Consider the following 11,689-nt stretch of genomic DNA (forward strand, 5'->3'; position numbering starts at 1 on the left):
TCCAGTTATAGACCCAGTTGAGCTCATACAAAACAGAGCTGAGGGGTTTCAGTGGACATTAGAAACCGTGTCATTACACCTATACATTTCCAGAATCCCTTCGTAAAAAGTGTATTATCTGTAGACATGGCAGTTGAGGAAAAACACAAGGTTTCGTGATCCTTGTGAAGTAAATATCGGGAGCATGTGTCAGACGACTTAAGAATGTATGATAGCCTACATTCTTAATGCTTACAAACGCCAAAAAAGCTCGGTAAAGTGCTCAAGATGTGCGCAATCCATACACCCTAGTTCATCTATTGGCGTTCTTGTGGCATGGTATTCATCCCAAGTCTTGGTACTACATACAGTGAACAGCTACCTCCACAGAGCAGAGAAATCGGTTGACTTTAATTGGATGTTGAAAGAGCCATAGCCATTCAGTTAGACACAGGAGAGCAGGTTACTTGAACTACCCAGACAGCACTCTCTCATTGGTAAAGGCAAGACTGGCATCAGTGTCTGGTTTGTAAAGGTCTGGTTCCAAGGGGCTCCTCCAGATGAGCTGTCTTTTGGACAGGTGGCCTGAGTCCTGAGCGCACCGAGACCTCTGGGTTACTTCTCTGCTTGTATATGTCACAGTGAGGATGGAAAGCTACTACATGTATTCGGATTTGAACTTCTGCAGTTGCGTCTGATGTTGTTTGGATAAAACGAGCAATCAAAAGATGAACAACATTGTTGTGAAGAGGTCAAATCAACAAAATATTTTGGAGGAGCGCAGGAGAAACGGTGTGGACTGTTTGGTAACAGATAGACAGCATACAGACTCACAACCATGCCAACAGGCAATAGAAGACAACCCTGTTGTTAAGTATAGGAGGTATGGGTAAGCACAATTTCCATTTTTTTGGTGATATACATCGCAATTTACAAAGGGCAAAATAAAATAAAAATGTACTTAGGTTTCCGTCCAATTATGCACATTTTCCTACCAGTGGTGGGTTTCCACTAAATGTAGTGCCCACAAAATGTACTTTTTCGCTTAAGTTTTCATGTACCGAATAAAAATATAAAGTTCACCATGTTTCCTGTGCATGTTCAACTCTAACGAAAGTTCTGTCACAAAAACTGTTCGAGTTAAATGGCAAATGGCCAAGACTGGTCTTGGCACGTACACTCTAGCCAACAGCTCGCGGATACAGATACTGATGAGAATATTATGGTTAAGAGCGAGAATATTTCTATTTGTCAAATGGTAGTCAAGTATCGACCGTCCTGTCACCAGAATAAGACCCTCAAAATTTTTTGTAAAGGAGCATCAAGCTCCATCACCATAATTGATTTAATCTGTAGCCTAATAAACTGCACGGTTTCCTGAGTCGTAGTGGAACACACACCACATCATCGAGTGACTCCAAGTTTACTTCTTGTTATTATATCAATATGGGCGCATAAATTCCACCACCATTTCTCACATGAACTAATTTTACAGACACAAAAAGATCCCATCATGTCGAACAAACAAATTCTCTGTCAGCATTTCTAAAACTGTACCGACATCTCCTGTTTCCATCACAGCTGTTGTGATTTGTTATATACCATATGACTATACTCTCATAAAAACTGTGGATGGAAACGTGATAATTGATCAGATGTATTTTTGCACAGCTTAAATATCTCCAGTGCAGCCCCATATTTGCATTTATATGTTTTTTTTCCACACAAAAAAACAACACTTTATATTTTATGAAATATATTGAACATTGTCTGTAATTCTGCAAAAATGTTGTCATATGGAAAATAAATTGTAAGTGTTGTGTATGTTAGACATTACTTATTCAAATTGCAAGGAGATGACGGATATGATCATGATCAAAAAGCGTGTTCAAAATAATTGGGTATGTGCAAACTTTAGATTGCTTACACAGCCCAACAGTGACATCTATGGATTCCCACCAAAAATACATTTACATAACCTTTACATTTTAGTAATTTAGCAGACACTTTTATCCAGAGTGACTTACAGTTAGTGCATGAATCTTAATAGACAACTAAGAGACAACTTCATATCACATTCGTAGAAAGTACATTTTTCAATTCAGCAAAGTTAGTGCTATGCGTGGGCTGATTTTTGGTCCTAGTCTATTCCTGAAATATCAGGTATAGCAACCCTATCCTTGTAATAAACCAGGAAATGATGGCAACTCCTCTCCCATCAGAAGATTAAGCATAGTTCTATCATATTTCACCTTACACACAGGTCTTGTCTGGGCGGGGTCAAAGTTTGCCACAAGCGCCAGGCGCTTCAGGACATGGCGAGGCCTCTTAAGCAGTGGCTGTACAAACACAAGGAAAACCCCTACCCCACCAAGACAGAGAAGGTCCTGCTCGCCCTGGGGTCCCACATGACTTTAGTACAGGTGAGCGGAGGCAAACCACACACCCCTCAAAGCAAGGTATGGGTTTGGTCACATGGATACCTCCATGGACGAAAAAAGCAGAAGCTAGTCAGACATTTTGTTAGCTGACAAGTTGAAGTTCAAAATCAAATTAATGTTCCTTTTTTCCTTTTTTTTATGCTTATGTTGCAGGTCTCAAACTGGTTTGCCAATGCCCGGCGGAGGTTGAAGAACACAGTGAGTCAGCCAGACTTAAGTTGGGCTCTACGGATCAAACTCTACAATAAATACATCCAGGGCAACGCTGAGAGAATGAGTGTCAGCAGTGAAGACACCAACTCTGAGGGTAAGAGAGACTGAGGCTAGGCTAAGCAGGGTTATAGCTGGGGATGTAACCTCAAACATTCTAAGTGTTCGTTTTAACACTCCCCAAGTGTCTATAGTGTCCCATACCACACAGAGTTAATGTTACACTTTTTTCATTTCTGTAACTCTGAAAAAGTAGAAAATGAACACCAGCCATTCAACAAAAAATTCACTCTACAATAACACTGAAGGGTGTGAATTTATGCAGTGGTGGAAAAAGTACTAAGTTGTCATACTTGAGTAAAAGTAAAGATACCTTAATAGAAAATGACTCAAGTAAAAGTAAAACTCACCCAGTAAAATACTAATTGAGTAAAAGTCTAAAAGTATTTGGTTTTAAAAATTCTTAAGTATCAAAAGTAAATGGAATTGCTAAAATGTACTTAAGTATCAAAAGTAAAAGTATAAATTATTTCAAATTCCTTATATTAAGCAAACCAGACAGCACAATGTTCTTTATTTTATTGATGGATAGCCAGGGTCACACTCACTCAGACATATTTTACAAACGAAGCATTTGTGTTTAGTGAGTCTGCCAGATCAGATGCAGTAGGGATGACCAGGGACATTCTCTTGATAAGTGTGTGAATTTAACAATTTTCCTTTCAAAATGTAACGAGTACTTGAGTGTCAGGGAAAATATTTGGATTAAAAAGTACATTATTTTATTTCAGAATGGAGTGAAGTAAAAGTAAAAGTTGCCAGAAATATAAATAGTAAAGTAAAGTACAGATACCCCCAAAAATACGTAAGTAGTACTTTAAAGTATTTTTACTTAAGTACTTTACACCACTGAATTTATGTTATGCGAAATGAACTCTCTGCGTATTTTTTTTACTAATAGAGTTGCTGACCTTTTAACACTGCAGTTGAAACTTAAAAATGTATGTTTGAGATGTTCAGCCTCTTTTGGAGACCAAAGGCAGTTGACGGAGGACCAACATTATTATTATATATTTTTTTGTTTGTTTCAGATGATGAGCGTCACTTACAAACTCCAGCTAGCCAACCAGAGCTCTCCAGGCCCTCACTTAAGAGTGTCATCAAACAGGAGAACAGGACTGATCCTGCCTTCAGTGACGACTATGTCGCTCCACCCCCCAAGTACAAGAGCAGCTTGCTGAACCGGTACATTAACGACACCCTACGACACGTGATGGCAACCCCTGATGACGACACAAAGTCCCACCTGAGAAACCACTCAGGGTCGTTCAGCTCCAACGAGTGTGACGACGAACTCGTATCGCCTTCTTCTTCTGAGGCAGAGACAAACTCTCTCTACCATATGGGTAAGGGATTTCTTATTCTTTGGAGACACTTTACTTGAAATGCTGAACAAAGTCTACAGAACGCTGCCATATGCAGGATATAAGAGATGTCATATGCAGACATACTAGCTAACGTACTGTAGCTTTACAACGACTGGACTCGGTTGTGGATCAGTGACATGGCACTAGCTTACTTCAAGGGTTAACGGTAGAATATGCAGATATAGCTCCACCATTTCCTGGTTGCTAAAATTCGAATAGTTTGCCTAATTTTAGTTTACGTGACAAAACAAGCAGTCATTATGTAGAGAATCATTGTATCGTCTAAACCAGGGATGGGCAACATCAGTTAATTTTGTACAATTCTGCACAATTTGCCATGGAGTTTAGAGAACATTTAGCTATTTTACAGCAAGTTTGCTGCATTTCTACACATTTTGCTATGGGGCGGAGAGAAGATTTTCCAATTTTATAACAAATTTCATGCAATTTTGCACATTTTGAGGCGGAGGCATAGCCATGGGAAGATATTGTGCATAGGAGGGTGCTCTGAGGAGTAGCCTAAGCATAGGAAACGATTTGGTAACAGTATCACTGCAGCCTAGAGTAAATGGAATTACATTTGCCAAAAATATATAATTACTCCTGCCTACTGTATACAGAAATAAAATTATTAAAAATACTTCACCAGAGAGCATGACTTCATTAGCTTATTTTAAAGCTTTATTGTTTCAAACCTCAAGCGTGTAGGCCTATGCCTAGAGGACCTCAATTTGGGCAGCGCGAGTGGCAATAGGTCTAGCTGATTATTGAGATGCGGCTGTCAGTGAAACACAATGCATCTAAAATATGTGAAGATAATGTGTCTTCAGTATAATTAGAAATGTTGAGACAAGAAGAAGGGGAGGGGTGTGTGTGGCAAAGATATAGGCAAGTGTCTCTCCAGAATGGCTCAGCTGTCTCCTGACAGTTCTTGCACAATATTGTTTTTTGCTAATTGTTTTCCCTTTGAATGTTTATTTTCATAAATTCCCCATTACACGTCACCAGTAGTAAATGTATCGTTAATCCCCGTCATTTGTTACATTAATTTCTGTTAATGCATGGATTAAACCTCTCTAGGATAGGGGGACAGTCGCATCTCACTTGGCCAAAAGCCAGGGAAAATGCAGAGCGCCAGATTCAAATAAAATTATATAAAAATCGAACTTTCATTAAATCACATATATAAGATACTAAATTAAAGCTACACTCGTTGTGAATCCAGCCAACATGTTAGATTTTTAAAAGGCTTTTCGGCGAAAGCATAAGATGCTACTATCTGATGATAGCACAACAGTAAACAAAGAGAGAAGCATATTTCAACCCTGCAGGTGCTGCACAAAACGCAGAAATAAAATAGAATTCATGCCTTACCTTTGACGAGCTTCTTTTGTTGGCACTCCAATATGTCCCATAAACATCACAAATGGTCCTTTTGTTCGATTAATTCCATCCATATATATCCAAAATGTCCATTTATTTGGCGCTTTTGATCCAGAAAAAAACAGCTTCCAATTTGCACAAAGTCACTACAAAATATCTCAAAAGTTACCTGTAAACTTTGCCAAAACATTTCAAAATACTTTTGTAATACAACTTTAGGTATTTTTAAAAGTTAATAATCGATCAAATTGAAGACGGGTCTATCTGTTTTCAATAGAGGACGAGAGGAAACTAACGCTACTTTTCAAGTCTTGCCCAACTCTCAACAGCGTTACCCTTTTCCAAGATGGCCGTATTTCTTCATTGCACAAAGGAATAACCTCAACCAAATTCCAAAGACTGGTGACATCCAGTGGAAGCAGTAGGAACTGCAAACAAATGCCTAAGAAATATCGTTTCCCCATGCGAACCCAATGAACAGACAGTGACCTCAAAAATAAATAATTCTGAATGGTTAGTCCTCTGGGTTTTGCCTGCTACATAAGTTCTGTTATACTCACAGACATGATTTAAACAGTTTTAGAAAGTTCAGTGTTTTCTATCCAAATCTACTAATAATATGCATATCTTATATTCTTGGCATGAGTAGCAGGAAGTTGTAATTGGGCACTCTATTCATCCAAAAGTGAAAATGCTGCCCCCTATCCCAAAGAGGTTTTATTTAGGCGTACAGTCATTTACTGTGAAGTTGGAGTGAAAGCGGCACAACCTGCTACACTTCTGAGAAACAAGTTTTGTTTTATTTCATTCCATCATTTACGAGTTTTGTCAATGTTTTCATTGCATTTTGTTTGAAACGCTCCATGTGAGCAATGAGCACATATCTGTTTTTTCTATCCTCTTAATGTTGATGGAGCGTGCGAGCATTAGCACACATAGGCTAACTGGATGTCTGATTTCTGATTGTCTTAACTCACCACCGCTAAAAAGCTGAGCTTCTCAGTAATTTTTTAAATAAAGTTAGTTTTTAAAAAATGCGTCCATTGTGAACAATATTTCCTCACAGTATTTGAAAAATCTTTCCAACACTCTCCCCCTCAATAATCACCAGGCTTCGCTTTGAAAGACCAAAACGTCATGCTCTGAGTATCCCATATATCCAGTGGAAACCTCATAAATTAGCCTACCTGAACACGTTTCCTTTTGCGCAAAAACAGCTGTGTCTGTCCGGATCTCACTGGTGTGGAAACTCTTAGGGTCCAGAATAGGCTAGTTGATATAAAGTTTGCAAGCTTAGGGCTGGACCTTCATATACAGTCATTGGGCTGGATCCAGTAAGACAGATAGAAAGGTGACAGACAGGCGGAGTATAGAGAGATAAATGTACCTGCATTTTCATCCGGATATTTTACGTTTTTATTTGTCAGATTTATGCATTTTTACTTAGTTAACAATATAAGTTATAGGCCTACTGCTACATTGGCCTAGGCTGTCTCATTTATTTAGCTGCCAATGGCTCATGGTGAACCAATGTGTCCATATTGCAGAGGTTGGTGCTCTCGCATTGGTGGCATTTTAACTTTTAGATGTTTATCATTTTTATTCCGATTTGTATTATTAACCAAGTGAAAATGATTTTGAGAAACAAAAAGCACAGATATAGCATACATAGAACAGATATACCGCTTCATAGACTTGCTTTCAATGAGAATGACAGATCTATAACTCACATTTCTACGTAAATATGGTTTTGTCGCCCAAAAAGTTATATTGCAGCTTTTAAGATTTGCCGCTTTAGGTTTGCAGAACTTCTGTTCATTCAGTTGGTCTTATCGGTCAATGTTGAAAGCTTTGACAAGACACAACTAGGTTAGAGGGAGATATGTTTGACACTTGGGTGCACTTCAGGACCCGAAGTTAGGAGCACTGCCCTAAATCAGGTTGACAACTCTAAACTCCAGAAAGGTCCTGGAACCAAAGCAACAGCTAATAAGAACTTGTGCTGACATCTAAATCCATTGCTTATAAAATCCTTGATCTTGTTTAGCCAAAGACAAAGTATTAGACTACTTCATTGGTCCTATGATTTCCATGATCCATATTCTAGTGTGTTGTTTCCTTGCCATGGTGGAAAATAGCAGATCTCAGGGTCAATTACAGAATGTCTGAGATTTTATTGTCCCCAAGGTGAGACATGAGGACCTTTGCCAAAGTTTCTGGTACAAATGGCGTTTCAATGTGGATTTTTGCTTAGACCCTGTTACTAAAGCACCACAGACTTGCTTCTGGAAGTTCAAATAATTATATCCACACTCAAAGTTGCAAGTACAGTTTCTCAAATTGGTTTATAAAAACATTACAGTATATATCACATACATTTCTTACCTCATTAGCCTATGTCACAAAATACCTAGTTTTAGGGTAGGCTACCAACAGAACATTGGTAGAACTGAACATGACATTCAGATATCAAGAAACATTTCAGATTTATATACAGGCACACAGCAGATTTTTTTGGTGTGTCCCTGGAGTATTTAGAGGGTGCTTAGAGCTTCTCTGGAATGGGAGTGGAGAGCAGTGCTGAACCTTGATGCAGTCTCGAAAGAATTCAGTACGTTAACACTTTTACACTGCACTGGGGAGGGGTAAGAGTCACTACGCCTATCTGGGACATGCTAATTATTGTTGTTTCTTGGATGTCCAATATAACGACAGGTCATCAAACACTAAATCTGCCTGCCAAGTGAAAGTCTTCAGAAAGCGTCTACACACTGGGGATCTTGACGTTGAAATATGCTGTTAAACTATAACAAGTGGTCTTTCCCTTCAAGGAGCCAGAGACTAATAAATCTTACTGGATTCATGTTTTATATGGAGTGAGGACACTGCACACTTTTTTTTTACCTAGTTTGTTGCAAAATGAAAACATTCATGGTGAGACACAAGTTCCTCGTTTTCTGATACCCTAGATGAACAGTTATACTTTTTGGTAGCTTGGTTTCAATCTTTCTCAATTAGCAACTGATTTCGATCTGTAGTGCCAATCCAGCTCTGACTAACTTTTGAGGGCAAGTGAAAACTCTCTGCCCTGCATCCCCTTGAAGTCCAGGGTTGTGCAACACTACTTTATGAGTTCATGACTTCTATGATCAGAATGGTAATGTTATTTTCAGAGTAAGCCAAGGAATTTAATATTTGTTGTAGTTGATGTCCCAGGTCAGACTTGGTCTGAGAGATGCTAACATGATTTTTAAGGTCTTGTACAAAACACTATTTCAGTCAAATGAATGGGTAATTCTTGTAAAACATAAATGACGCAGAGACAAACACAGCAGAGTACAATTTCCCCATAATGATTTACATGTGCATTTTTATTTAGTAATAGGTTTCCAGAAAGTACTGTTGTTTTTTAAAACATAAATGTCAGAACCACCAAAAAAGAGTAGAGACATTCAGTAGCAAAATGTGAGCGGCGTCAAATGATTTATTGTCTGCCTATAATTGCTCTTGGCCTGGGCCTTGTTATAGAAATAGGAGTCTGAGATGTTTCAGGCATTTTGAAAGCGGCATTTTGTATGCTCGCAATTGGCCTCTAATTTTCCTGCTCATAGCTCCCTGAAGAGAAATATATTTTGGTCCGTCTGACTTGTCTCAACAAAACAGATAGCCCTACTGCTGTGTTCACATGAAAAACGTGTGAGCAAACATGCAAACCAACACACTATTTCTTACTCATTTATAAACCGAATCATAAAAAATGATGATAACACCCAAACTATAAACAAAGTGAATTTTGTAGATTGATAAACCAACATTTGAGCTCAAATCAATATGTTTAGTGGAACCAAAAACACCCAGAAGGTGAGACACTGCCACTAAAGATCCATAGAGGGAGTATTACAGTACTTGTCGCTCATTCACACAATACTCCTATACACATTTCTATGATGTATGATGATCTGCAGTCCTCAGCCAAACATAAAGGGAGAGGGCAGAGGGTTGATTGAAAAACAGTGAAATACTTTATGGATGCAAACGAGCTCTGGAGACCTGGAAACAGAGTGTCTGTGTTCATGACACTGCACAGATATTGTATTTTTCCATCTGAAAAGGCACAGGAGAAACATAATTGCATTTGTTTTGGCCGGAGTGCTTATGAGCAGCCAGACTGGAGTACTTCATTGAGTTAAGGCCCTCTGGCGCAGTTAAAGTGCACATGTGCACACACACAAACACACACACACACATGCAAATACTGTAATGCACACAGAAACTGAAAAATATGAATAGAGAACACAATGCCAAAAAACACTCATACATAGTACCAGTCAAAAGTTTGGACACACCTACTCATTGGTTACTACATCATTCCATATGTGTTATTTCATAGTTATGATGTCTTCACTATTATTCTACAATGTGTGCAAACTTTTGACTGGTACTGTATGTAAATAAATATTTGCGAAGTATAGGTTCCAGAAAACTCCATACTTTATCATTAATTGGCCTTTACTGTACGATAAATGTAAGTCTGGCTTTTTTCTATCCATGTTTTCAGACACAGGAAACTATGCATCAACTAGATGTGACAGGTAAGAGTATGTTTGTTTGTTTGTTTATGGACCCCTTCTATCCAGTGTACCATTCTTTATAGCGAGTATAAGCGCTCTAGATGCATAAGAAAGAAGACATATTCACTTCACAGTCCAGCATAAAGATTTAGTATTATTCTTAAACATGTAATAATGCAACCTTTCGTTGTGGCACACCCACATTGGGATGAGCAAATAATGGCAATCTAGGCAGATGCATTTCTATGGCTATTGTCTGTTAGTAGGAAGTCTCCCTGTTGTGAATGATGATTTCATCTTGGGTAGTGTGCATTAATGATACGATCTAGGCTCTAAATCTCTAAATCTCTCCTTTATGTCATTCGCAGTGAGGGGAAGAGTGAGAGAGGCCAGAGGAGGGAGGAGGCAGAGTGGAGAGAGATCCACGCTGCCATGGCTCTGACTAACTTGGCCCAGGGGCAGTGCTGCGCCACAGGGACTACCACCACCAGCTGCATCATCCAAAAGTCCTCCCACATCTCAGAAATAAAGACTGTCAAAGTGTCCCTGCCAAACAATGTCTAGACCACTCCGAGGTGAAGTTTCTCTTGATCTAGCCTTCCCCTCCGCCAATCATAACCTTAACCATTAGTGGGGAAAACTCAAAACTGACCCAAGATCAGCATCTAGGGACAATTTTACCCTTCATCGTCTGGACCAGGGCCGCTCTGGTCCCTTGAATTACATATAATTTATATAAGAAGTGTTTACACCCTCATGTTAAATGGTAGTAAGGAAAAAATATATAAAATACTAAGATGGAATCGATTTAACACTTAACACCAATGTAGAGTGAAGGCAATAATAACCAGTGTTGGCCAGAGTTACATAAACTCTGAAAATGTTAAAAGTGCACTAAAACTTCACCTAATTTCAGTTTGTGACAAAACAAGCAATTATAGTGTAGAGAATCATTGTACCATCTAAACCGCTGTGAAATATATTTTCCATATCCAAAAGTATTGTATTTTCAAATGTTTGAAGTTTGTACAACACTGAAAGTAAAAGATGCAAAAGCTAAACTTAACCGGAAGCATAGAAATAGTGCACATACAACAGATATACTGCTTCTTAGACTTGTTTTCAATGAAATTACAGATACAGTAACTCAGTAACATTTTTATGTGAATTTGGTTGAGTAGCCCAAAAAGTTACATATTGCCATTTTAAAAAGCTTACACTTTCGAAGGTATAAACATGTATTGTGGGGCAATAGACAGTGTTAATTTAAATAATTTAGGAGTTGTGAAAGAGAAATCTTGTTGTGAAAGAGAAATCTGAAAGGACAAATGGTTACCATGATGTAAATGTAATTATTAGATCAATAGTTCTGTAGCAGTAATGCATAATAATGTGCTGTTGAAATCATGAAAGAATATAGCAGCATATTTCAGAGTAAAAACAGAACTGAGGATTTTATAACACTAAATACCCGTTTTGGAAACGTTTCCTTTGGTAGTCTCACCTCATGGTCTGGGTAACACTGTTTTGCTTAGTTTCTCGCAGTTAACATTGCCCAAGTAACCACATAGCTTTACATTTGCTTAAAAGTGCAGTAGACACAGTGGTGATTCTTGTTTCTTTAGAATGCTGCTGGCTAGGGGTTCTTCATCCAGAAACCAAAAACCAACAAGATAAC

At 38.5% G+C, this 11,689-nt stretch overlaps 1 protein-coding gene across 6 annotated transcripts; it reads left to right on the forward strand.

Annotated features, from left to right (window-relative positions):
* The first annotated feature begins 324 nt into the window (after positions 1 to 324).
* On the forward strand, positions 325 to 11,479 carry LOC110530924 (homeobox protein Mohawk-like). 6 transcript variants are annotated; one of them, XM_090181844.1, is made up of 6 exons: positions 325 to 862; positions 2,243 to 2,402; positions 2,574 to 2,727; positions 3,722 to 4,036; positions 9,999 to 10,032; positions 10,380 to 11,479. In XM_090181844.1, the coding sequence occupies exons 1-6, from the start codon at positions 708 to 710 to the stop codon at positions 10,573 to 10,575; spliced, it is 1,014 nt and encodes a 337-aa protein (XP_090037970.1). In that variant the 5' UTR covers positions 325 to 707; the 3' UTR covers positions 10,576 to 11,479. The 6 variants fall into 6 exon arrangements, with proteins under 6 accessions (XP_090037970.1, XP_090037969.1, XP_036841431.2 ...); XM_090181843.1 differs by having other exon boundaries at positions 473 to 868; XM_090181841.1 differs by having other exon boundaries at positions 576 to 868; positions 2,243 to 2,438.
* The last annotated feature ends 210 nt before the right edge of the window (positions 11,480 to 11,689 follow it).

This window comes from Oncorhynchus mykiss, chromosome 8, assembly GCF_057628025.1.
Source record: "Oncorhynchus mykiss isolate SJ-2025 chromosome 8, ASM5762802v1, whole genome shotgun sequence".
NCBI classification, from domain to species: domain Eukaryota; kingdom Metazoa; phylum Chordata; class Actinopteri; order Salmoniformes; family Salmonidae; genus Oncorhynchus; species Oncorhynchus mykiss.